This window comes from Acomys russatus, chromosome 7, assembly GCF_903995435.1.
Source record: "Acomys russatus chromosome 7, mAcoRus1.1, whole genome shotgun sequence".
Lineage (NCBI taxonomy): Eukaryota > Metazoa > Chordata > Mammalia > Rodentia > Muridae > Acomys > Acomys russatus.
This window is the reverse complement of record NC_067143.1, coordinates 4,816,219-4,841,970: the sequence shown is the minus strand read 5'-3', so window position 1 is coordinate 4,841,970 and position 25,752 is coordinate 4,816,219. Positions and strand designations below refer to the sequence as shown.

Genomic DNA, 25,752 nt, shown 5'->3' with positions numbered 1-25,752 from the left:
CTCCCCCCAATTTCCACCGCGGCCAATTCATGGACAGGAACTACCCCAGCGCCGGCTTCGGGGACCCGCTCGGCGCCGGGGCGGGATGGAGTTACGAGAGGTCAGCGAAAGCTAGGTAAGGAGCTCAGGAAGACCTAGAGAAACGGGCCAAGAGGTGGGGGATTCCTGCCGGGCCTGGGCCCTTGGCCCGCCCGGCGACGCGTGCATCGCCAACTCCCCCTCCGGCTTTTGCAAGGGAGCGGCCTTCTTTGGGTTTGTAACAACGCCGCCGCCCCAGTTTGCAAATTGCAAACTCTGGCAAAGCCAGCTCCGGCTTGCAAAAGAGAGAAACGAAGCAGGCAAGGCGCAAAAACAAATTCGAACCGGGAAGGCCTTGGGAAATGGGACGGCTTGGGGAAGCAAGGCCCGGACTTGCCCCCATCCTTGGATCCCCGGCTTGCTGACCCCTCCCCCCGGGCGTCTCGGGCTCTGTAACTGCAAAGGTGGGAGGAGAGGAGAATTAGCTCGCAGACCTGGGGGGCGCACACCCCCTCCCAGGTCCTATTGTTCCGGGGCTTCGCGAGGCTGAGCCACTCGGGCCCTCCCCCCTCTAAGAAATTCCGCGCGCAGAGTGGGCACGGGGCCCCGCCCCCTTCTTAAACTAGGGTTCTGTGTGTTGGGGGGGTCCTGAGCTTAGGGACACGCCCCCTTCTGTTCCCCACATCCCTCAAAAGCTGAGAATCGTGGTTGGTCGCCAGCTGTTTGCCCTCCGGTCTAGGGCCACGGATTTAGGTCCTTGCAGGGATAGAGTCGGATCTTTTCCCCGTTGGTGTTTGCGTGTGTGAGCGTGGGCCCCGTGCATGCGTGGCTAGCCGCGTGTTCAGCTGTGAGCCTGAGGCAGCTCTTGCAGTTTAATCTGGTGTTCCTGTCCTCACTCTAACATGCCCTTCAGCCCCTCCCCCTCAACACTTGGCTTTCCCAGAGCGTACAAATTTTTCGAGTGGAACTTCACACTCGGGACCTAATCTCCCCACGAGTGACTTGAACTCCTGTTTGTGCAGGCACCTGGCTTTGCATAGGCCGATGCAGTTGAACCTCAGCCTCCGGGGATGCACCGAATTCATGTCAGGACTTGTACCTGGGGCTTTCCCTGGGTCCTGTCCTCTCCCCACCTTCCCCCCTTGCCGTTTGGAACACAAACAGCCTCCTGCTCCCAGCTTGGCTTGGGTCTCTTCTTTTTTGGGGGGGTCTCTTCTTTAATTCTGGGTCTGTGATGTTCTGGCAGACCTTGGGGTGTTCATGTGTACCTGCAGGAGGTGGTAAGGGAGGACCACACCTTTCACGTTGATGCTTCCCCCTGACTTCCTCTGCATGCCTGTGTTTGCAAACGTGGGAGTCTTAAAGACTCTAGAACAGGGTCATTTTTGTGTGCCCCGCCATGGGGGAACTAAATTCCCTACTGTTATTAGGGTTCCTTGGAAGTTCCTTGTAGCCCCCTTCTCAGAGAATAGCCTGAGATCTCCTGACATCTCTCCCTTGCTTTCAGCTTGGTCTACGGCAGCTCCCGGACCTCGCACCCAGAAACCGACATCTTGCATCGCCAGGCCTATGCGGCCCCCCACCCACTACAAAGCTATGCCACCAACCACCACCCGGCAGGTATGGGCTTCCATCCCAAAGGGCTGGACCGGGTCTGCCCGACAAGACATCTGATTGGTTGTTGAAAGTTCCGCCCCTGCTAATTGGCCTTGCCCTGGGTCTGGTCCTCTTTTTTTTTTTTTTTTTTTTTTTTTTTTTCCTTCTATTTCTCCTCTGATTGGTTGCCTGTGAGGCTGCTGGTCCCTACTTCATTTTGCACCGGATTCGTCAGGCCCTCTATGGCTCCGCCCCTTTTGCTCCTATTGGCTGCTACCCATCAGGGGCCCCCAAATCCCACCTTCTCTTCCAGGCTTTTCCTCCTCTTTCCAGCCCACCCAGTCCTTTCTTTTCCTGTGGGATTCTCCTGGCTCCTGGGCTCCTTTTTCTTCTCCATCGGCTCCAATTTCTTTGGCCCACTCCCTTTTTTCTTAGTGTAACCTTATCCAGTACCTTGGCCTTGTCGTCCAAACCTCTGATTGGATTCCTTCCCTCTGGCTTTAAAACCAGTCTAGTTGGCCCCCACCCCCAACCTGGCTGACTTCTCCTCTTGTCCCTTGTCAGGCCTCTCTGGACTTTTTGACACTGGCCTCCACCACGCGGGCTCAGCAGGGCCCGACGCCTCCGTCATGAACCTCATCTCGGCCCTGGAGTCCCGGGGCCCCCAGCCTGGCCCCTCCGCCTCCTCTCTCCTCTCCCAGTTCCGAAGTCCTTCCTGGCAAACAGGTAAGCGCTTGCTCCCAGAAGGCTGGAGAGGGCCCGTCTCGTGGTCCACTCTGACCTATGGTCTTCTCCTTCATCCCTAGCCATGCACACACCGGGCCCCACGGAACTGTTCATCTCTGGTGCCCTCCCGGGTTCCAGCACCTTTCCATCTTCCTCCGCCCTGTCTGCCTACCAGCACCCAGCTTCCTTCGGCAGCCGCCCCTTCCCGGTGCCCTCGTCCCTCAGCCTCCAGGATCCACCCTTCAGTCCTCCTGCTAATGGGCTCTTGTCCCCGCATGACGTGCTCCACCTGAAGCCCTCGCAGGCACCTACAGTGCCCTCTTCATTGGGTTTTGAGCGCCTGGCAGGGGGTGGAGTCTTGGGGCCTGCTGGCCTTGGCCCTGCTCAGACCCCCCCTTACCGTCCTGGTCCCCCAGATCCACCTCCACCTCCTCGCCACCTCCCGACTCAGTTCAATCTGCTGGCTTCTTCTTCTGCCGCCACTGCCGCCGAGCCGTCCTCCCCTCAGCTCTACAATTTCTCGGGTGCTGCCCCGGGTCCCCCACCCGAGCGGGCCCTGCCCCGACAGGACACAGTCATCAAACACTATCAGCGGCCGGCCAGTGCCCAGCCCCCACCGCCTCCGCCGCCGGCGCATTCCCTACAGCACTATCTGAGCTGTGGAGGCAGCTATCCCTCCATGGGTCACCGCGCTAGCTTGGCTTGCAGCCCTTTGGGGGGTGGGGAACCCTCTCCAGGTGCAGGAGAACCCAGCAAGGGTGGGCCTAGTGGAGCTGCAGCTGGGGCAGGGGGTCGGGCCGCGGGCCCAGAGACTGCTGGGGGAGGCGCGGCTGGGGGTGGTGGCGGGTACCGCCCCATCATCCAGTCCCCTGGTTACAAGACTAGTAAGGGAGGTTACGGACCAACTACAGGGGGTGCCGCCAGGCCCCCACCACCTCGATCTACCGCCACGCCCAAATGTCAGAGCCTGGGTGGACCAGCAGCTGCGTACGCTGCTGGGAAAGCTGCTGGGGCCGGAGCGGCAGGCGGCCAGGCATATTCCCCTGGCCAGCCCCAAGGGCTTCTGGGACCCCAGGCCTATGGGCAAGGGTTTGGAGGGGGTCAAGCACAGGACTTAAGCAAAGGCCCTAGCTATTCCGGGGGTCCCCCTCAGCCTCCCAGTGGCCCCCCACCTCCTGGCCTGCCTACCTGTCAGAGTTACTCCCCTGACCAGCTTCAGGGCCAGCTCTATGGGGTACAGGGTGAGCCTTACCCAGGCCCAGCTGCGCATTCACAGGGTCTCCCGACAGCTAGCCCTTCCCTCAGCTACAGTACTGGCCACTCCCCTGCTCTCTCGGGCCACGGTGGCGGCTGGGGACCCAGTTCTCTGGGTGGTGGCGGGGAGGCTAGCCCATCTCATATCATACGACCCCTCCAGTCACCACCTGCGACTGGCCGCCCTCCCGGTGTTGGCTCTCCAGGAGCTCCTGGCAAATACTTAAGTTCCGTCTTAGCCTCAGCTCCATTCCTAGCACCCCCTGGAGCCAGCAGCTATGCAGCTGGAACAGGTGGCTACAAGGGCAAAGGTGATGGCTCAGAGCTGCTCGGTGGCCCCGGTGGTGCTACCACCGAGCGCACAGAAGATGAAGAGTTTTTGATCCAGCACCTGCTCCAGGCACCCAGCCCCCCTCGGACCTCAGGGGCAGATGGCTTGGTGGGCGAGGATGGGCCTGCTGGTGCCTCTAAAGGACTTGGGGGCAGTGGTGGAGCTGGCGGACCACCAGGCACACCATATGAACTGGCCAAGGAAGACCCCCAGAGGTACCACCTGCAAAGTGTCATCCGGACCAGTGCTAGCCTGGATGAGGGTGCCACGGCTGCCCTGGAGCTGGGCCTGGGGAGGATGAAGGACAAGAAGAAGGGGCCAGAAAGGGGTGGTGAAACCCCTGAGGGACTAGCCACCTCGGTTGTTCACTACGGAGCAGGTGCCAAGGAGTTGGGCGCTTTCCTGCAGAAGAGCCCACCTCCCCCGCCACCCACGGCCCAGCCAGCCCAGCCCCATGGCCTCCTCTTAGAGGCCGGAGGTCCTGACCTTCCCATGGTGCTGCCTCCACCTCCTCCCCAGCTGCTCCCTTCTGTGCTCAGCCATGCCCCCAGCCCTTCGTCCAGTGCCCCCAAAGTCGGCGTCCACCTCCTTGAGCCAGCTCCCCGAGATGGGGCTCCCCAGCCCCCGCCGCCCCCGCCACCGCCACCGCCTCCTATGCCTCTGCAGCTTGAAGCCCACCTTCGCACTCACGGCCTGGAACCCACAGCCCCAAGCCCTCGCTTACGACCCGAAGAGAGCCTGGAGCCTCCGGGAGCCATGCAGGAATTGCTCGGGGCTCTGGAACCGTTGCCTCCAGGGCCCGGGGACGCTGGTGTCGGACCACCCAACGCGGAGGGCAAAGATCCCGCAGGCGCTTACCGAAGCCCCAGCCCTCAAGGGACCAAGGCGCCGCGCTTTGTACCCCTCACGTCTATCTGCTTCCCTGACTCGTTGCTCCAAGATGAGGAGCGTAGCTTTTTCCCCAGTATGGAGGAGATGTTTGGCGGAGGGGCAGCTGATGACTATGGCAAGGCTGGCCAGGCAGAGGATGATGGAGACCCCAAGACTGGTGCTGGTCCCCACCATGGTCCTGCTGCTTACGATCCCTATGGACCCTACTGTGGAGGTCGGGCGTCCGGAACTGGACCAGAGACTTCAGGCTTGGGGCTGGATCCCAAACAAACCCCCTGAGCTCCCCTCCACAGTCAATGCAGAGCCACTGGGCCTGATCCAGAGCGGGCCCCACCAGTCAGCGCCCCCACCGCCGCCGCCTCCTCCTCCGCCACCGCCGCCTGTGTCCGAGCCCAAGGGTGGCCTCACCTCGCCTATCTTCTGCTCAACCAAGCCAAAGAAGCTGCTGAAGACGTCCTCCTTCCATCTGCTACGGCGTCGAGACCCCCCCTTCCAGACACCCAAGAAACTCTATGCCCAGGAGTATGAGTTTGAGGCTGACGAGGACAAAGCCGACGTGCCCGCGGACATCCGCCTAAACCCAAGGCGCCTGCCTGATCTGGTGTCTAGTTGCCGCTCCCGACCAGCCCTCTCACCGCTGGGCGATATAGACTTCTGCCCACCCAACCCTGGTCCCGACGGCCCTCGGCGCCGTGGCCGCAAGCCCACCAAGGCAAAGCGCGACGGCCCTCCCCGGCCCAGGGGGAGGCCCCGAATTCGTCCACTGGAGGGTCCTGCCTTGGCAGGGCCAGCCTCAGCCTCCATAACCACTGATGGGGCCAAGAAACCTCGGGGCCGGGGTAGGGGCAGAGGCAGGAAGGCTGAGGACATGGGAGGTACCCGATTGGAGCCCCTGAAGCCACTTAAGGTGAGAGGGGTGGGAGGTGGGGGGGGGGTTGGGCTGGATCGTCTGACCTTGAAGGTGGCAGGGTACAGGGTAATGGCTGTCTCATTAAGATGGAATTCTGGTATCTCTGTGAGTTACAATGTTGTAAGGGCTTGATGTCAGGACCCAGGATCTGAAGTCTTGCCAATGGAGGGCTGGGCTGGGCAGGCCTGGGCATTCAGATCCCCTGTGGAAGGGGCTGTTGGCCTGGCCGCCTATCACTTGAGTGAGATTGATTTTTTTTTTTTTTTTTTTTTTTTTTTTTTTTTTTTTGTTTTTGTTTTTCGAGACAGGGTTTCTCTGTGTAGCCTTGGCCATCCTGGACTCACTTTGTAGACCAGGCTGGCCTCGAACTCACAGCAATCCGCCTGCCTTGCCTCCCGAGTGCTGGGATTAAAGGCATGCGCCACCACGCCCTGCGAGTGTGAGATTAATTCTATTGACATCCAGGATTCCACAGCAGGATGTAGGCATTGGGAGGCAGGCTATGGAACACAAGGGTCTCGTAGAGCAAGGGCAAAATGTGGATTCCCTGCATCTGAGGGGGAGGTTTGGGGGTTCGGCCCCTGGAGCTTGACACCTTGCTGTGTCCACATCTAGATCAAGCTGTCTGTGCCCAAGGCTGGCGAGGGTCTGGGAGCGCCCTCCAGTGATGCCATCGCCGGCGTGGACCACAACAGCCTGGATTCCAACCTGACCAGGGAGAAAATCGAGGCCAAGATCAAGGAGGTTGAAGAGAAGCAGCCGGAGATGAAGTCGGGCTTCATGGCCTCTTTCCTTGACTTCCTCAAGTCAGGCAAGCGGCACCCACCGCTCTACCAAGCCGGCCTGACGCCTCCGCTGAGCCCCCCTAAGAGCGTGCCAGCCTCGGTGCCCACCCGAGGCCTGCAGCCCCCACCGCCCACGGCGCCCACTGTGCCACACCCTGCACCTTCCGGTCCGTTTGGCTTGGGAGGCGCCTTGGAGGCCGCTGAGAGCGAGGGCCTGGGCCTGGGCTGCCCGTCACCCTGCAAGCGGCTGGATGAGGAATTGAAGAGGAATCTCGAGACACTGCCCTCCTTCTCCTCGGACGAAGAAGACTCGGTGGCCAAGAACCGAGACCTACAGGAAAGTATTTCCTCCGCCATCTCTGCCCTGGACGATCCCCCCCTCACGGGGCCTAAGGACACGTCTACACCGGAGGAGCCACCCTTAGACACTGGACCTCCAGCCTCCGGTCCACCCCCTCTCCCAAGCCTGCCCAGCACCAACAGCAATGGGACGCCCGGTGAGTTTTCAGAAGGTGTGCTGGCCTGGGGGGCCGAGGGGATGGGGCTCGCCGGAGTCAGCAGATACAATTGAGGTTACACACTGTTAACAGGCTTTTTATTGTGTAGGCCAGCACACTTGACAAAAGTGGCTTCCTGATTGACAGGGAAAAAAGTCTTTTCTGAGAAAGAAGCATCTTTTCTTTGTTTTGGTTTTCAGAGAGACAAGGTTTCTCCGTGTAGCCCTGGCTGGCCTGGAACTCTCTTTGTAGACCAGGCTGGCCTCGAACTCACAGAGATCTAGCAGTTTCTGCCTCCCAAGCGCTGGGATTAAAGGCATGTGTGTGCCACTACAACCTAGAGGTGCTCTTTTCTTAAATGAGCTGAGAGGTTCTGCAAGGAATCCCAGGAGTCTGGTACTAGGCCCTGGAGGGTGCTGAGGATGGAATAGGGTATAGGTGAAGGGGCCAGGAAATGGGACAACAAGGGAATTTGTAGGAACGCTTAAGGATTATGAGCCTTAGAAGTGCTCTGAGTAAAGCCGGGCGTGGTGGTGCACACTTTTAACCCCAGCACTTGGGAGGCAGGGGCAGATGAATCTCTGTGAGTTCGAGGCTAGCCTGGTCTACAAAGAGAGTTCCAGGACAGCCAGGGCTATACAGAGAAACCCTGTGAACCTGGGGGCGTGGCTCAGTGGTAGAGCCACTGCCTAGAATCCCCCAGTCAGGGGCTGGGAGTGTGGTTCAGAGGTAGAGTGCCTGTGTAGAATCCACCAGGGAAGGGACTTGTGTTTTCCTAATGAGTGAAAAACCTGGGTTCTATCATTAGTAAATTAAGTAGGGGGGCTAGAGAGATGCCTCAGTGGGTAAGAGCTCACTGTCCTTCTAGAGGACTCAGGATTGGCTCCCAGCACCCACATCCAACTGCCTGCAGTTCCATTCCCAAGGGATCCGGTACCCTCTCCTACCTCCGTAGGCACCTGTATGTACATGCCATACACAGACACAAAGGAATTTGGCAGATGCAGATGGCACTGGAAATCCATGACAGCAGATTGGGGGTACAGGGAAGGGTTTGTAAAAAGGGGATGACAGTCCTTGGTGAGGAGTTAGTCACGGAAGGGGTACAGAGTTAGGAGGCATTAGGGTGTGGAGTTGAGAGGTGGACAAGAGCTGCAAGGACTTGAGGAGACAGCTCTGAACTGACAAGGCCCGTGAGATGGGTTTCAGGAGTTCCATGTAGTTGCTGGAGCCACAGTGATGGTTTCACAGAAGGACCTAGAGGTGGGGCCTCTACAGTGTCTCATCTGCTGCCTCTGCCGTCTCCACTCAGTAACACCTAAAGACACTTGTGGATTTGTAAGTTTAGTAGAGCTGGGCCCAGTGACACATGACTGTCATTCTTTCTAACTAACACTTGGGAGGCTGAAGCAGGAAAGTCAGGGTTTGAAGGTCAGCCTGGGCTATAACGGGAAGTCCAGAGCAGACCGGGCTACCACAGTGATGGTACATAAACCTCATGACTCTCTCTCTCTCCCTCTCTCCCCTCCCCCCTCAGAGCCCCCACTGCTGGAGGAGAAACCCCCACCCACTCCACCACCTGCCCCAACGCCTCAGCCTGCCCCACCCCCCCCCCCCCCCCCAGTTCCAGCCCAGCTCTCACCTACTCCACTGGTGACTCCTGTGGCTAGCTCACCACCACCTCCGCCGCCACCGCCGCCGCCACCCCCACCACCGCTGCCACCACCTCCGCCGGCATTGCCCTCACCACCTCCACCACCCCTGCCGGCACCCACAGCTGCCCCACCAGTTGCCCCTCCAGAGGAGCCTGCCGCTCCATCCCCAGAGGACCCGGAACCTCCAGATGCCCGGCCTCTGCACCTGGCCAAGAAGCAGGAGACGGCAGCTGTGTGTGGGGAGACGGATGAAGAGGCTGGGGAGAGTGGTGGCGAGGGCATCTTCCGGGAGCGGGATGAGTTTGTCATTCGTGCGGAGGACATCCCCTCCCTCAAGGTGAGTCTCGACATTGCCCCCAAATAGAGTCTGACAGGCTGGTCTGGGTGGGACTGCAGGCAGGGGAGTCGCCTAGATGGGTTTGCTAGGGTGCTTCTGGGTCCAAATCTGACTTGGCTGATAGAAGAGATGGGCCAGGACACCTGCTTTTTCATTCATTCTGCCCCCTCTTCCGTGATGTCCCCTGACTGAGCCTTCATGGGATTGATACAGAGCTACTGTTTATATTTAGGGCTAAGCATTCTTCAGGCCCTCGCTCTTATTACTTCGGCCAGGTATGAGTCTCTGTGCTAACTTCTGCCCGCTGCAGAAAGAGGCTTCTCTGGCTAACAGCGAGAGCAGCACTGCACTGTGGGTATTCATACACATGTGGGACAGTGTCAGTTCAGCAGAATAATAGTGCTGGGCCCCCCACCCCCACCCCTGCCCTCCAGGGCCATATGGCTTGTCAAGCCATGGTCTCTTGACAGATCTATAGGGCCAGACTAATTCCCGCCTATGGACCAGGCAACAAATCCAGTCATGCCTGGCAGGTCAATATTGTAGCATTCCGGATTCAAAATTCATCACTTGGTTAATTCCATTTCTCCGGGGGGTGGGGTGGGGGGGGGCCGGCTTTCGATCAGAGAGGACCTAGCCAGAGAGTCTGTTCTTCCCCATGTACGTAGCTGGCGTCAACCTGGTGCAGTTATGTGTGTGTACCTTGCAGGTGGTGCAGCAGTGATCTGCTTAAGGATTCTTGCTGTGTGGCGGGCTGAGTTTTTAGGACTTTTTTTGTTTGTTTTGTTTTTTTGAGACAGGGTTTCTCTGACTGTCCTGGAACTTGCCTTGAACTCAGGTCTGCCTGCCTCTGACGCCCAAGTGGTGGGATTAAAGGCATGCGCCACTAGTGTTTGGCTGAGGTTTAAAGTTTTTTTTTTTTTTTTTTTTTTTTTTTTTTTTTAGATTTATTTATTATGTATACAATGTTGTCTGCTTGTAGGCCAGAAGAGGGCATCAGGTTACATTATAGATGGTTGTGAGCCACCATGTGGTTGCTGGGAATTGAACTCAGGACCTTCGGAAGAGCAGGTGGTGCTCTTAACCACTGAGCCATCTCTCCAGCCCAGAGATTTAAATTCTTGATGCAGACCTGGACCTGCTGGTGTCAGCCTGCTGTCCCAGGTTTCCAGGTGTTGTGACAGGATGGTCCTACATTCAAGGTCTTCCTATGCTATAGAGTAGATTGAAGGCTTGCCTGGAAACTACAGTGAGGAACATATAAACAGAGGCCGGGTAGTGCCCCTGTTTATTGACAGAGACCTTCCCAGAGGTAGGGGCTCACTTTGAGCTTTGCCTGGTCTGTATCTCACTGGGTAGGTCAAGTTGGTCTTAAATATGCAACAATCCCCCTGCCTCAGCGTCATGACTGCAGTATTGTAGGTGTGCACCACTGTGCTTGGTGACAGTCCAGTTTTGTTTTTTGTTTGTTTTTCTGTGAGGCAGGGTCTCTTCAGAGCCCTGGCTGTCCTGGAACTCATTATGTAGACCAAGCTGGCCTTGAGTCCTCTTTTTTTTTAAAAGATTTATTTATTGTATATGAGTGTTTTTATCTGCGGCAGAGGGCATCAGATCATATTATAGATGATTTTGAGGCACCATGTGGTTGCTGGGAATTGAACTCAGGACCTCTGGAAGAGCAGGCGGCGTTCTTAACCTCTGAGCCATCTCTCCAGCCCCCATCCTCTGTTTTTTTGTAAATAGATATTTATCTGTTGGCAACATGTCCTCTGTGGGTATTTTTCACACCAGTGGCCGAGTAAAACTGGAAATAGCCAGTAGTATTAACCAGCTTCCTGCCAGCCTTGTTCCCCAAAATTTTGGCTGGCCTCTAGGATGTCTGGTTTGTTGGCTTATCTGGCTGAGTTGGGATTGAGAGAGGCCTGAAGGCATGATCCAGCAGTAGAATGCTTGCCTAGAGGGGTTGGTCGACAGTCGGTGCTCAGCTGGCTGCTGTCTCACTGTTGGCACCGGGAGGCTGTTCTGTGTGTTGGTGGTAGGGTAGGGCAGTGCAGTTGTGCACGTTGTATTGCGTTGAACCTCGGCTGTTGCTCTCTGCTCTCCACATGGATGTTGGGATGAATTCAGGGCAAGGACAGAAACTATTATTAAGATTCTTGGGAGGCCGGGCAGTGGTGGCACACACCTTTTTAGTCCCAGCACTTGGGAGGCAGGATCTCTGAGTTCAAGGCCAGCCTGGTCTGCAAAGCGAGTTCAAGATGGCCAGGGCTACACAGAGAAACCCTGCCTGGAAAAACAAAACAAAACAAATCTTTCTGGGTGGTAGACTTAATGGTCTTGGGGGCTTTATTTTATTTTTGTTTCTGTTTTTGTTTTTGTGAGTGCTATGAGTCAGGGCTGGAGCGATGGTTCAGTTGATAAAGGCACTTGCTGCAGGCAAGGTCTCACTGAGTCACTTGGGCTGGCCTGAGTTGTCACTGTGTGTGCAATCTGGGCAGATTGCAAGCTTTCCATGGTTCTCCGGCCCCGTGTTTTCTAACCCTGGTGAACAGGGCTGGAGGCAGTGCCTTCTCTAGCCCATTTTAGAGATCGGGAAGGCCAGTGGGCCTTGGGAAGGGGCCCATCCGCTGGCCTGTGCTGGGACTGGAGCCAGGGCATTCCATCTGATCCTACTGCCCAGCTGGTGTGGGTCAGCGAAGGAGCCAGGCAAGGACTCAGATGCTTAAAATACTACCCAAGTGTGAGCAGTGGCAGGGGCCACAGAGCCCAGGGCCATACCTCTTGTTGGCCCCAGAGACTCTTAGAGGTGAGAAGCCAGGCTTCTGCCTCCTACACCAGGGTTTACTGGACTCCGTTATGCCTTCTCCTGCTTAGGAGCTTGGCCGCCATCTTGTTTTCCCAGCCACAGCTGATGGTATGAGCTCCTCCTGGGCAGTGTGCTGATGTGTGCCCATGTGAGCTGGCCTAGCCTGATCTCACACAGAAGGGCCTGGGAACGTTGGATCTGTTGCTGTGGATCTGGGCCTTTTACTACAAGGGCAAATGCTCTGTAAAATACAGAGGGTGCACTGGGTTTGGTGGCAAGGTGGGTGTTCAAGGCCAACCTGGTCTACAAAGTGAGTCCAGGACAGCTAAGATAACACAGAGAAACCTTGTCTCAAAAACTAAAAAAAAAAAAAAAAAACCCACACACACACACAGAGGGTGCATGTCAGGTTGTGCCATGATTCGCTGCTCTGGCGTTTTCCCTCCGTGGTCCTCTGGGCAGTGTTGCTTTGAGGCTGATGCGGGAAGTTCCTGGCTTGAACCTGTGACTCCCAGCGTGGAAAGTGCAGCCAGTAGAGTGAGGAGTCGAAGCCAGCCTGGGATACACGAGCTGTGTTTCAAATGGAGCAAGAGCTAGGGCAACAGTTCGGCTGCAGGCGTGGGGCCCTTACTGAGCTCTCTGGGTGGTACCTACTTATAATCCCCGTGTTTAGTAGGCAGAGACCTGTGGGTTCCTAGGGCCGGTGGCCCAGGCAGTCTAGCTTAGTTTGTGAGTTCTAGGCCAGTGAGAGACCCTGTCTCAAGCAAGGGAGGCCTGCGAGGAAGCTCAGGAGGCAGAGGCGGACCTGAGTTTGCTCCATAGGACTTACAAGGTGGAAGGAGAAAGCAGATCCCACGAGCTGGCTTCCAACCTCCGTAGTTGTACCATGGTCCACATGTGCATACATACACACACACAAACACACACACACACACACACACACACGAATTCACATTTATTAGTTAATGTAAAAAAAAAAAAGTAGGGCCAGTGAGATGGTTCATTAGGCAAAATCACCTGTCTCAAAATCTGATGGCTTGAGTTTCACTTCTGGAACCTTCACTGTGGCATTATAGGCAGAAGATCTACTGCTGAGGTACATCCTCAGTGATGCTGTAAGATTTTACACTTTCTTATTTTTAAAAAATATTTATTTGATTGTTTGCTTATTATGTATACAGTGTTTTGCCTGCATGTGAGAAAGGGGCACCAGATCTCATTACAGTTGGTTGTGAGCCACCATGTGGTTGCTGGAAGTTAAACTCAGGACCTTTGGAAGAGCAGCCAGAGCTCTTAACCGCTGAGGCATCTCTCCAGCCCCAGATTTTATACTTTCTTATTTCTACAAGTATAAAAAATTTAGACAACAGCACTCGAGAAGCAGAGGCAGGTGGATCGCTGTGAGTTCAAGGCCAGCCTGGTCTACAAAGCAAGTCCAGGACAGCCAAGGCTACACAGAGAGACCCTGTCTTGAATGCTCCCCCCCCCCCCCAAGAAAAAGAAAAAATGGTCCTATAATACAGTTCCTGAAGTTGTGGCCTGTGTGTGTGAGAAGTGTGGCTGGTTTGTGGGAGTGCTAGGGTGGGAGGCTAGACCGTGAGTGCAGGCTGGGAAGGCGACCTAGGCCAGATCATGCTGGACTTGGGGCACTGAGCCTGGGTGGGTGGCTGCTCACGAAGACATAGATTTTGCTGCTGGGGCCCTTGGTCAGCATTGGGATGAAGGGGTGACTGAGGATAGTTTCAGGCCTAAGGAGCCACGGGTCTGTTGCCGCTGTCCATGACTGCCTTCCTGTCGTTGGGACCTCTTTGATTTTGTTGTGGTTTGGTTCTGTCACACTGAGTGGCCATGAACTCTGGCACACAAGATTTTCTTGCCTGTCAGGCATGGGGGTTCATCCTATGACCCCTGCCCTTGGGAGTCGGAAGCTGACCTGGCCACCTAGAGAGTTCCAGGCGACTGGACTGGACCCGCTAATCTTTCTCGTTAAATACCATATTTGGGTGTGGGTAGCTCGCCTGCTGTCATTCCTGCTGCTAACAGCAGCACACAGCATGCGGCTTAGCTTATCCCGTGTCACGTTCATAGGAGATAACATGATTGGTCCCAGTCATCCTTAGGTATCAAGATAGAGGGCTGTGATTGGCCCCGCCCATCGGCTGAGCAAGTCAGATGTCCGGCAGTGAGCTGGCCATCTGAGTATGGGGTCCGCAAGGAGGACAGCTTTTTAGTCAATCACTAGACGTCGCTGAGGATAATGATTGACGAGAAAGGCGCCTGCAAGTCCAAGCCTTAAAGATAGCCTGGGGAGGATAGAGACTGTGACATCCGGGGCCATTCTTGAAGGGTGACACTAGAGAGCTATAGAGATGGATTAGTGGATTCCTCCCAACCAGGGATAATTCTAGTCCCAGGGGAATCTCTCGCCCTCTTCTGGCCTCCGTGGGTACTGCACGCAGGTGCACATTCCCACCCACACTGGCACATACTAACAAAACCCAGCAACATAGAGGAAGACCAAAAAGCCCAGTTGGGAAAAAAACAGAGGGGCAGATAGGGAGAGGTTGGGACCTGATGAGGAGCCCCAATAGGACTTTCTGGAAGTCCCTTCAGAACCAGAACAGTGTGTTTTGTGTTCATGTTGGTTGGGCAAGAAAGCCTCGGGGGGAGGTGTGCCCACAGGCCCAGGAAGTCTGTGCTGGGGGGGGGGGCATGCCCACAGGTCCTGGAAGTCTGTGCTGGGGGGGGGGGGGCGTGCCCACAGGTCCTGGAAGTCTGTGATGGGAGTGTGTGCCCGCAGGCCCAGGAAGTCTGTGATGCTGTGATGGGTGGGGGGCGTGCCTGCAGGCCCAGGAAGTCTGTGATGGGGGGGGGGGGTGTGCCCACAGGCCCAGGAAGCCTGTGATGTGGCTGCCATTGAAAGGTCTGGTGCCCTGTGGGGCAAGGACAGAGACATTGCCTGCCTGCTGGGCTGCAAGTCTGTGTTTGGGGTCCAGGGAGTATTTTGGAGCTGAGCGGACGGCCCTCTGACCTAGCCTGTGATGTCACAGAGGAGGAGGAACGAGAGCCATGTGGGAGCTTGGAGGAAAAGACTCGGGGCTCGGGGACCTGCATCCCTGACTTTTCCTTTTCCTTTTCTTCTTCTTCTTTTTTTAATTTTTTGAGACAGGGTCTCTCTGTGTAGCCTTGGCAGTCCTGGACTCACTTTGTAGACCAGGCTGGCCTCAAATTCACAGTGACCCACCTGCCCCCCCCCCCCCCCCCACCCCGTCCCCCCAGTGCTGGGATTAAAGGCGTGGGTCACCACGCCTGGCCATCCCTGCTTTATTTCTGTATGCCACTTTAGCTAAGACCCTCTCTGTTTCCTATTCAGCAAGTTGTTAGGACCTTTGCCGTTAGGACCCTTCTTTATGTGCGTATAACCAATTCAATAATCTTTTTTTTTTTTTTAATGAGGATACGGAAACAAATTTCACCTGGCTAAGACTACGTAGTTATTACTTGGCATGCCAACACCCATAACTCACAGCAGACATTACCAGTAAATCCCAGACCTTGCTGCTTCTGAGCACAAAATTAAGCGGCAGACATGATTAATCGATTGTAGTTATCATCTGAATTATTTTGATCACCTGATCTGTAGCCTTTGAATGCAAGAGCCACATTTCTATCATGTCTGCATTCTCGTGATTTCACTCATGGCTGTCTTGGCTCCTCACGTGCTCTTTTTCAAGTACTCATCACCTCTCTCCAGAAACATTTTTTGTGTCTCTCTATATAACTCAGGCTGGCCTTGACCTCAAGTCATCTTCTGCCTCCCGACTCCCAAGCTGCTGGAATTACAGGCATGCAGTACCACACCTGGCCTCCTTGGGCCATTGTTTTGTACGTGAATTTATCTCTATGTCCTCTTTACGTGCGTAGGTCAGATGCCAGGTGTGAAGCTGTGCGGTGGGATGGAGGATGTCAGAGTGTGGGTCAAGACGGGGAGCCTAGGCCGGGCGCGGTGGCGCTCGCTTTAATGCCAGCACTCCGGAGGCGGAGGCAGGCGACTCTCTTTGAGTCCACAAAGTGAGATCCAGGACAGCCAGGGCTACTCGGAAATCCTGCCTCATAAAACAAAAAAAAAAAAAAAAAAAAAAAAAAAAAAGAAAGAAAGGGGAAGCCTATTTGTCCCTGCTGCCCTTCACGTGACAGGTTGATGACATGTCTCATGCCAGGCACCTATCTGTCCTTGGGATAAGCCAGACTCCATGTTCACTGTTGTTTCCAGGCCCTAGGGATGGACTTAGGAGAGAAAATGTACTCAAAAGTGCCCTGTCAACAGAGCGGTGGTGGCGCACACCTCAATCACAGGACTCGGGAGGCAGAGGCAGGTGGATTGCTGTGAGTTCGAGGCCAGCTTGGTCTACAAAGGGAGTCCAGGACCGCCAAGGCTACACAGAGAGACCCTGTCTCGAAAAGCAAACCAAACCAAACCAAAACAAAAGTGCCCAAACCTCTCCTTGGAGGATTGTAGGCAGGGGCTCTGCCATTCAGCTGCATTCCCGGAACACTTCACTTTTTGGGGATAGTGCCTTACTGTGCATCCTAGGCTGGCTTTGATGTCTCTGTCCTCCTGCCTGGGCATCCTGAGTAGCAGAGACGACTGTCCCCACTGTCATGCCCGTACTTGTGTTGTATTTCTCTGTTTGTGGGTCTTGCCGCCTGTGCTCTGCATGCCCTGTGAAAGGCCTCGCAGTCGGCGCTGTCTCCGTCAGGCTGTTGTACTAAATTACCACAGCCTGCAGCTTGTGGCTTATGAAAAGAACAAATGTCTTGCTCGCAGCTTTGGAGACTGGAAGTCAAAGGTCAACCTGCTGGCAAATTTGGGTTCTGGTAAGGCCTTCTTCCTGGTTGTTGGATGGTACCTTCAGGCGGTGTCACTAAAAATCCCCAAAAGGAAGAGGCTAGGCCAATTGTCCTTTACCTCCTTAAAGATTTATTTTATTTTTATTTAGGTTGTGTCTTTGTAATTGTATGTTATGTGGGGGGGAGGGGCAGCACTGAATGTGGGTCCTCTGGAAGAACAGTAAACTCTTGGGGGTTGGAGAGATGGCTCAGAGGTTAAGAGCACTGACTGCTCTTCCAGCGGTCCTGAGTTCAATTTCCACCAACCATATGGTGGCTCACAGCCATCTATAGCATGATCTGATGCCCTCTTCTGGTCTTCAGATGTACATGAAGGTGGAGCACTGTATACTTAGTGATAAATAAACAAATCTTTAAAAAAAAAAAAAAACAGTAAACTCTGTTTATCAGCAAGCCGTCTCTTCCACCCCAACTTTGGCCGCTTATCCTAGTCCCCCAATTTTTCTCTTTATCAGGAGTCACTGATTAGACATGTCTGCTTTTTAGCTCTGTATTTAGAAGTAGCAAGAGGTAGGATCTGTTAGTGATGTCTGCTGTGACTATCAGCTCAGACACTGAGGCCTGCATGCTAGATAGTTAGCTATCTATTCTTTTTTTTTTTTTTTTTTTTTTTTTAATTCTTATTTATTTATATGAGGTTCTATCTCCATGTACACTTGCATGCCAGAGGAGGGTATAGATGGTTGTGAGCCACCATGTGGTTGCTGGGAATTGAACTCAGGATCTCTGGAAGAGCAGAGAGTGCTCTTAACTTCTGAGCCACCTCTCCAGCTCCTAGCTATCTATTCTTTTTGTTGTTGTTGTTGTTTTTTGTTTTTTTGTTTTTCGAGACAGGGTTTCTCTGTGTAGCCTTGGCCATCCTGGACTCACTTTGTAGACCAGGCTGGCCTCGAACTCACAGCGATCCGCCTGCCTCTGCCTCCCGAGTGCTGGGATTAAAGGCGTGCGCCACCACGTCCGGCTCCTATTCTTGAACTGCTGCGATTTACTTAAACATACTCAGAAAAAAAATTTTTTATGGCTCTTGGGCGAGTCACGTGAGTGCAGAGAAGACGTTAACAGTCTGCTGACTAGGAGGCTGAGAGTGTCTTGGCTAAAGGCACAGACAGAGGCGAGACGGGATGCTGTGAGTCTTTGTTGCTGTGACCCTGGGTCTAGCTTGTAGTGGGGGTTGAGAGTTTACCCTACTTGAATAACCAAAAGTTGAAATACTGCTGCTTAAACAAAAGAACTAGCCAGCGGCTGGGCCTGATGATGCAGCCTGCCCTCTGCTACCCAGGTATACCGGGATGCTGACCCAGGAGGATGTCGAGTTAGCGGGACTTTGCCTTAGGTGGCTGCGGTGTATCTCAGTAGGAGATTGTGCCTTGCTTTTTGTCAGTGAGAGCCTCGGTGGGGGAGGTCAGCCATGCCTCAGCACACATAAGACTTTGGGTTTGGCCCAGCACTGGAAAAAGAGCGCGTTAACCCAGATGCTGGGAAGACAAGGGTAGAATCAGCCTTCATCTCACCTGGGGCTGAGGGCATCACGGGGGCCAGTACAGGGCACTGCTCGCTTGGTACTTACCTTAAGATGGGTCTTAATTTGTTGTTGTTTCTTGTTTGCTTGGTCACCTTGCAATGTGGCCTGTGCCAGCCTACATTGTGACAATCCTCCTGCCTCAGCTGGGGTGCTGGGGTTAGAGGTATGAGCTCCCATGCCTTTACTCGCTTTGTGTGTGTTTCTCTGTGGAGACAGGCCGGTAGGGCAGGGGTGAGGGTAACCTGCCGGCCTACCTCTTCTCTTCCTCCGCAGCTGGCGCTGCAGACGGGCCGTGAGCCCCCACCCATCTGGCGCGTCCAGAAGGCACTTCTGCAGAAGTTCACTCCAGAGATCAAGGACGGCCAGAGGCAGTTCTGTGCCACCAGTAATGTAAGCCTGCCCGCGGGAGGCGGGGGGGACGCCGTGGATGTGGGGGTACAGTGCTGGGGTTCCTCTCTGGCATGGCCCGGGGCAGGGCGGAAGCCTGCGTGTCTGGAGGTGCGTTGGTGAAGTGTGCCAGTTCTCACAGGCTTTGCTCCCTCTGCAGTATTTGGGCTATTTTGGGGACGCTAAGAATCGGTACCAGCGCCTCTACGTGAAATTCTTGGAGAACGTCAACAAGAAGGATTATGTGAGGGTGTGCGCCCGGAAACCCTGGCACCGGCCGCCATTGCCGGTCAGGTACGGACAGTGACAGGATGCTGGAGAGGAAAGGGCGTGAGGCCAGCTCCACATGGAGGAAGTGGAGTGCTTCTCATTGAGGGAAACAGAGCCAGGAGACACCCGGGAGGAGGAAAAAGAGACCTATAGTGGAGGGTGACAGCTGCCCAGGGGGAGGGAACACGAGAGACACATCCAGAGAGAGAGAGAGGCAGAAACCCAGAGAGAGCAAGGAGGAGAGAGGCTTAGAGCCATGGGGAAAGCAGAGAGCTCCCCACCCATACCTGAGGAAAACAGGAAGAACATTTAGCATTATGGGAACAGTCCACGGGATGGGAGTGGGGGTCTTCATCCTGCTGAGGACAGTCTCTTCTGTCACTTTTCCCTCTAGACGGTCTGGGCAGACCAAGGGCCCTACTCCTGTAGGGGGCAGCTCCGCACCTCCATCTAAGGCCCCGGCCCCAGCGCCTAAGCCGGAGACCCCTGAGAAGGTGACATCAGAGAAGCCTCCAGAGCCGACACCTGAGCCTGCTGTCCCCGAGCCCCCTGCCCCAGAGAAGCCATCCCCGCCCCGCCCCGTGGAGAGGGAGAAGGAAAGGGTGACCCGTGGTGGCGATCGGCCTTTGCGGAGCGAGCGGGCCACCAGTGGGCGCCAGATGCGGACTGACCGGAGCCTGGCCACGGGACAGTCCACCACCTCCCGGCTGCCCAAAGCCAGGCCTGCGAAGGTGAAGGCCGAGCCGCCTCCAAAGAAGAGGAAGAAGTGGCTGAAGGAGACGGTGGGCAACGCCTCAGGCGGGGGCGGTCCTGGGGGCAGTTCATCGGATTCAGAGTCCTCCCCTGGTGCACCCAGCGAGGATGGTAGGTTCCAGCAGCTGCAGGCCGAGGGGGGGGGGTCACCTAAGGAGGGAACACTGGCTTTTAGGAGGGTCAGGGTGATCCCTGCAAAATAGGGACAAAGGACAGATGCTAACAGCTGACAGTAATCACAGTCAGCCCTGCGTGGTGGCACAGGCTTTTAATCCCAGTACTTAGAAGCAGAGGCAGGCGGATCTCTGTGAGTTCGAGGCCAGCCTGGTCTACTAAGTGAGTCCAGGACAACCCAGGCTACACAGAGAAACCCTGTCTCAAAAAACCAAAACAAGTCAGTCACAGTGATTTCCCTATGTAACTGTGCGCGTCTGCCAAGGCCTTAGTACAGAATGGCTTGATTTCCGGGACAGTCATAAGAGGTCACTCCATCCAAGCCTGCTGCCACAGGACAGCCAGGGCTACACAGAGAAACCCTGTCTCAAAAAACAAAAAACAAACAAAAAAAAAAGAACATGTGAGTAAATCAAACATAAGCACTGTATACAGACAAGGAGAGGCACCAGGAGGGAGCACCTGCCAAGTGTGGGCCCTGACGCAGAGCCCCGGGAAGCCAGCAGGGCCCTTTATGTAGACTAGTGGGTGGTTTGGGTCAGTTTCTCAGGGCTGGATCCCAGCCACGGAACCTGGGTGACCCTGGGAAGGGCGTGGCCTGGCCTGTAGACTTGGTCTCATAGAGGGGGAACCTGGAGTCAGCCCCCCCCCCCCCGCAAGGCCTCTGTGCCAGCTGGACTCACTGCTGTGTGTCCCATATGGTGCAGGAGGATTGCTGTGAGTGGAGAGGGCTAACCTGGCTATACCATGCTTACTCTGCTGGGTTCGGATGAGGCCTGAGCTTTCTTCCGGGCACTGTTTGCCTGTAAATGGGTAACATGTCACATCCATTTGTAAAGGCGCTGAGAAACATGCGTTTACTTTAGCTGTATCTGTGGTTTGCCTCTGTGTCTATGCCCCGTGTGTATACCTGGGTGTTGGATCCCCAGGAACTAGAGTTGCAGCTGGTTGTGACCCACCAGGATGTGCTGGCTCCTCTGGAGCCATCTCTCCAGCCCCACTGTAATTTCTTAACTTAGTCTGTTTCAGTAGGGAAGACAGTCCTTCCCTATGGCCTGTCCTGCTGTGGGCTTTCCACTTTTTATTTTATTTTATTTCATTTTATTTTTCTCTTTCTCGCCCCCACCCCCTTCCTTTTCCCATTTTATTGAAAGGGTCTTATAGAGCTTATTCTGCCTTGGAACTTGCTCTGTATTTAGGTAGCTCTTTAACTTTTGATCCTCCTGCCTCTGCCATTTTTTTTTTTTTTTTTTTTTTTTGAGACAGAGTTTCTCTGTATAGCCCTGGCTGTCCTGAACTCGCTTTGTAGACCAGGCTGGCCTCGAACTCACAGCGATCCACCTGCCTCTGCCTTCCGAGTGCTGGGATTAAAAGCATGCGCCACCACCACCTGGCTGCCTCTGGCATTTTAAACGTACGTCATCGTGCATAGTTTATTTGGTGTTCTGTGTGCTAGATCCACGCTGTACCAACTAAGCGATGGCTCAGGCCTGGTCTCTGCCCTTTGGTTTGGTTTGTTTGTCTCGATAGAGTCTCACTGTGTAGCTCTGGCTGGCCTCGAACTCCCAGGTAGTGGGAGTAAAGGTTTGTGCCACCACTCTCATTTGGTCTTAGTCTTGGCTCAATGTTTTGGTAACCATCTTTGTTTCTGTGGATTTCCATGGGGCCTAGTTCACCAGCTGTGAACCCTTGTTCTTGTCACTCTCTGCTCTTGTGGCCTTGAGTGTGTCATTCCGGCCTGGACAGGCCAAGTCACTTTATCCTCTGAGCTCAGTCATTGAGGCGTCCTTAACAGGGGCTCGCCCGTGCCTTCCCAGCGAGGGTCTACATCACGGGTCGGTCCTTGGCATTGGAAATAGTGTTCACTACACCATCATCTTGGCCTGAGTCTCTGTCCCATCTCTCCCCAGAGCGGGCAGTTCCAGGACGGCTGCTGAAGACACGGGCTATGCGGGAGATGTACCGGAGCTATGTCGAGATGCTGGTCAGCACAGCCCTGGACCCGGACATGATCCAGGCCCTGGAGGACACGCATGGTGAGCCGGGAAGAAGGCTGGCCCCGAGCTCAGTGCTCTCGGGGAAACGGGGATTCGGGGGCCCTAGGCAAACCCTGCTCCCGGGAGCTGCTGTCTGCTGATGATACCCTTGCTCCTGCAGACGAGCTATACCTCCCACCCATGCGGAAGATTGACGGCCTCCTCAACGAGCACAAGAAAAAGGTCCTGAAGCGGCTGTCGCTGAGCCCGGCGCTGCAGGTGCGTGGGGCCCAGATCAGGTGTGGAGACTGGGCTGTGGGTTGTCAGCCACTTGAGGTTACTTCCCTAAGGGGGGGGGCGGGTCATTGCAAAGGCCTGGTACCCTGGGCTTGGTCAGGAGAAGATGAGGGCTAGTTGCAGAGGCCTCTGGCTTCCCAGTGGTCCAGAGGGGATGTAAATAGAGCAGGGTCTGGGCTTGAAGCCTGTAGATTTGTCTCTGAGAAGAATACTTGGATAAAATGTCAGGTCTTTGGCAACATGTCAGTGTGATTTGGAAAAGGTGTAAAGTTCCTCTGGTTCTAAGGGTTCTGGTATGTTCTTTCTGTTGTTTTTTGTTTTGTTTTGTTTTTTAAGACACGGTTTCTCTGTGTAGCACTGGCTGTCCTGGACTCGCTTGGTAGACCAGGCTGGCCTCAAACTCACAGACCCTCCTGCCTCTGCCTCCCAGAGTTCTGGGATTACAGGCGTGCGCCACTATTCCCAGCTGCATTCTTTTAAGTTTTTTGGTTTGGTTTAGTTGAGGGTTTTACTAGGTAGCCTTGGCTATATTGGAACTCGCTGCATAAATTAGTCTGTGCACACGTGTCATCTCAGCTATTTGGGAGGCAGAGGTAGGAGAATCAAATTTCAACGCCATCGTGGGCAACCTAATGAAGCTGTGTTACAAGATTAAAAAGTAACTGTGTGGGGCTGGAGAGCTTGCTCAGAGCTTACACAGTGTTCTCTGTGTAGCCTTGGCTGTCCTGGAGTCACTTTGTAGACCAGGCTGGCCTCGAACTCATAGCGATCCGCCTGCCTCTGCCTCCCAAGTGCTGGGATTACAGGCGTGCGCCACCACGCCCGGCTTTAAGAGTACTCTTAGCACTGAGCCATCTCTCTAGCCCTGAGATCAGATTTTCTTTTCTTTCTTTCTTTTTTAAAAGATTTATTTATTATGTATACAGCATACATCAGATCACATTATAGATGGTTATGAGCTACCATGTGGTTGCTGGGAATTGAACTCAGGGCCTCTGGAGGAGCAGTCAGTGCTCCTAACCACTGAGCCATCTCTCCAGCCCTGAGATCAGATTTTCTTTTGTTTTCTTTCTTTCTTTTTAAAAAGGAGAGGGAAAACTGGGATTGATGGTAAGCCCCCGCTGCTACATTTGGGTCAGATAGTCACCTGGTTTGCACACTTCTGGGATAGATCTGGCTGGCACCATGAATTAGAGTGCATAATTTTATGTATGTGAGTGTTTCACCTTCCTGTATGTATGTATGTGCACCAGGTGTGTGCAGTGTCCTCGAGGCCAGAAGAGGGCAGCAGGTCTCTTGGAACTGGAATTAAAGATGATTGTGAGCCAGCATGTAAATGCTGGGAAGGAAACAAACCTGGATCTTTTGTAACGAGAGAGAGAGAGAGAGAGAGACAGACAGACAGAGAGAGAGAGAGAGAGACAGACAGACAGACAGAGAGAGACAGAGAGACAGACAGAGAGAGAGAATGAGAATGTGTGTCTGTGTGAGTTCGAGGCCAGCCTGATCTACAAAGTGAGTCCAAGACAGCCAAGACCACACAGAGAAACCCTGTCTCAAAAAACAAACAAAAGATTTCCCGTGTCTGTAGCTGGGAGCCACTCTGTGTGGGTGCTAGAAGCTGAACCTAGGTTGTCTGCAAGAACAGAGCTGTCTCCCCCATTCCATAGAGCGCATAAATTAGGGTATTTCAGGACAGTGGGTAGAATGTGGTACTTGTGAGATCTGAGGCCATGCTAGAGTCACAGGGACAGGACAGCCAGGCTTGGGAGACAAAATGCGCCTAAGGATTTCCTGACATTGTCTTGGGGGACAGTGATACCCCTCATGACCCAAGGATCTGAGCGCTGGAGTTGGCTGGTATGTGGGTCCAGGGAGGTGGCCACTGACCCTCTGGCTTCCTGCAGGATGCCCTACACACGTTCCCACAGCTGCAGGTGGAGCAGACTGGAGAAGGCTCCCCTGAAGAGGGGGCAGTGCGGCTGCGGCCTGCGGGCGAGCCCTATAACCGCAAGACACTCAGCAAGCTCAAGAGAAGCGTCGTGCGGGCCCAGGTATGACTTGTGAGCTGGGAGGGGTGACCCCCAGGAAGAGGGGTGACGAGTGACCCTGGCCAGTGCATCTGAACATCTGCCCCCTCTGTCTGCAGGAATTCAAGGTGGAGCTAGAAAAGTCCGGGTTTTACACCCTCTACCACGCTCTGCACCACTACAAGTACCACACCTTCCTGCGCTGCCGAGACCAGGTGAGCCCAGCCCCTCAGCCTCCCTCCCCTAGGCTAGCAGTCTACACTGTAGCTTCCCTTCTTCAGTCTCAGGGTCCTGGGCCTGTCTTCTCAGGCACCCTACCCTGCTCCATCCCTCCCCTAGCCATTTCTTCCTATACAGCTTTACCTTTGTTCCCCACAGACCCTGGCCATCGAGGGTGGTGCCGAGGACCTGGGCCAAGAGGAGGTGGTCCAGCAGTGTATGCGGAACCAGCCGTGGCTAGAGCAGCTGTTTGACTCCTTCAGTGACCTCCTGGCCCAAGCACAGGCCCATAGCCGCTGTGGGTGACCGCACCCTGCCTGGCGAGGCCCGTACCTCCTCCACGAACTGAGAGCTGGACATAGCTGTCCTCTGGAGCTGGCTCCTGGCCTTCCTTGCTGCCAGGAGGGAAGGGGTCGTCCTCAGCCAGGGTGTGTCCACACAGCCCCCCCCCCACTCCCTTTCACACCCTCCCCCATTCATGTACAGAGAAATTATTTATATATATGTATAAATGTCTATTTAGTAACACTTGCCCTGTCCCCTGGCCCAGCCCCCCCAACACGGCCATCGCCCCTGCCCCTCCACCGTGTACATAATGTATAGGAAAATTCTATGTATGGTTGAGGGAGGTGGGGCGGCTTGGAGAACTGGGGGATAACCCCCTTCCCCTCCCAAGCTTCCCCCTCCAGGCCAACATCTTTGCTAAAGGCTGCTCCCCAAGGGTGTGTGGTGTTGGGTGGGAGGGGCCAAACATCTTGTTAATTATTTTTAATCTTATTTATTGTACATACCTGGGGTGGGGAAGGAGTGGAGAGGAAGGGTGAGAGGGCTCCCCTCGTCCTGCCCCTCCTGTTCCTTTTCTACAGCAGTCTGTCTCCTCCACCCTCGGCCCCACTTCCCTTTGTCTTTTCAATGTGGTTCTATTTTTTAATGCCTTCCTCTGTCCTGTCCCTGCTCCTTTCTGGCCTGTTCCCTCCTCTCCTTGACCTCTTGCTCTTTCTTGGGCGCTGTACAACTCACCTTGTATACACTGTGTACACACAACCAGCCAAACGAAACCCAACAGCAACACTTTACCAGCAGGCTGGAGTGCTCTGTCTGCGGCGGTGGGTGAGCCGGGGCACTGGGAGCAAGGGTTGGCATCTTCCAGGCTGCCCAGGGGATTGTGGCTGCAGGATTCCCCTGTCAAGTGACTGGCTCCATCTGGGCCAGGGACTTCGGTTCTACACTGTGGGCCATGTTCATGGGGCACGGTCAGCATCCTTACGAGATGGTGGCTGACAAGGAGGCAGCTGTGTAAATCATCCACCCTCTGGCTCCCTAGGAGGCCTTGTGGCTGGAGAGGTAGCTTGGTAGTTAGGAACAGTTACTGCTCTTACAGAGGACCCCATTTCTCCTTCCAGAACC

The 25,752-nt window shown here is 54.8% G+C and overlaps 1 protein-coding gene across 1 annotated transcript; it reads left to right on the top strand.

The window, feature by feature from the left end:
• The first annotated feature begins 2 nt into the window (after window positions 1-2).
• Window positions 3-24,981, top strand: Prr12 (proline rich 12). Its single transcript, XM_051148502.1, is given in 15 exon segments — window positions 3-115; window positions 1,526-1,638; window positions 2,179-2,340; window positions 2,421-5,077; window positions 5,079-5,723; window positions 6,342-7,008; window positions 8,546-9,000; window positions 18,513-18,629; window positions 18,787-18,920; window positions 19,291-19,760; window positions 21,734-21,859; window positions 21,981-22,078; window positions 24,004-24,150; window positions 24,246-24,341; window positions 24,505-24,981. Coding segments are annotated over 15 exon segments (6,120 nt in total). The 5' UTR covers window positions 3-29; the 3' UTR covers window positions 24,652-24,981.
• Window positions 24,982-25,752: the final 771 nt, after the last annotated feature.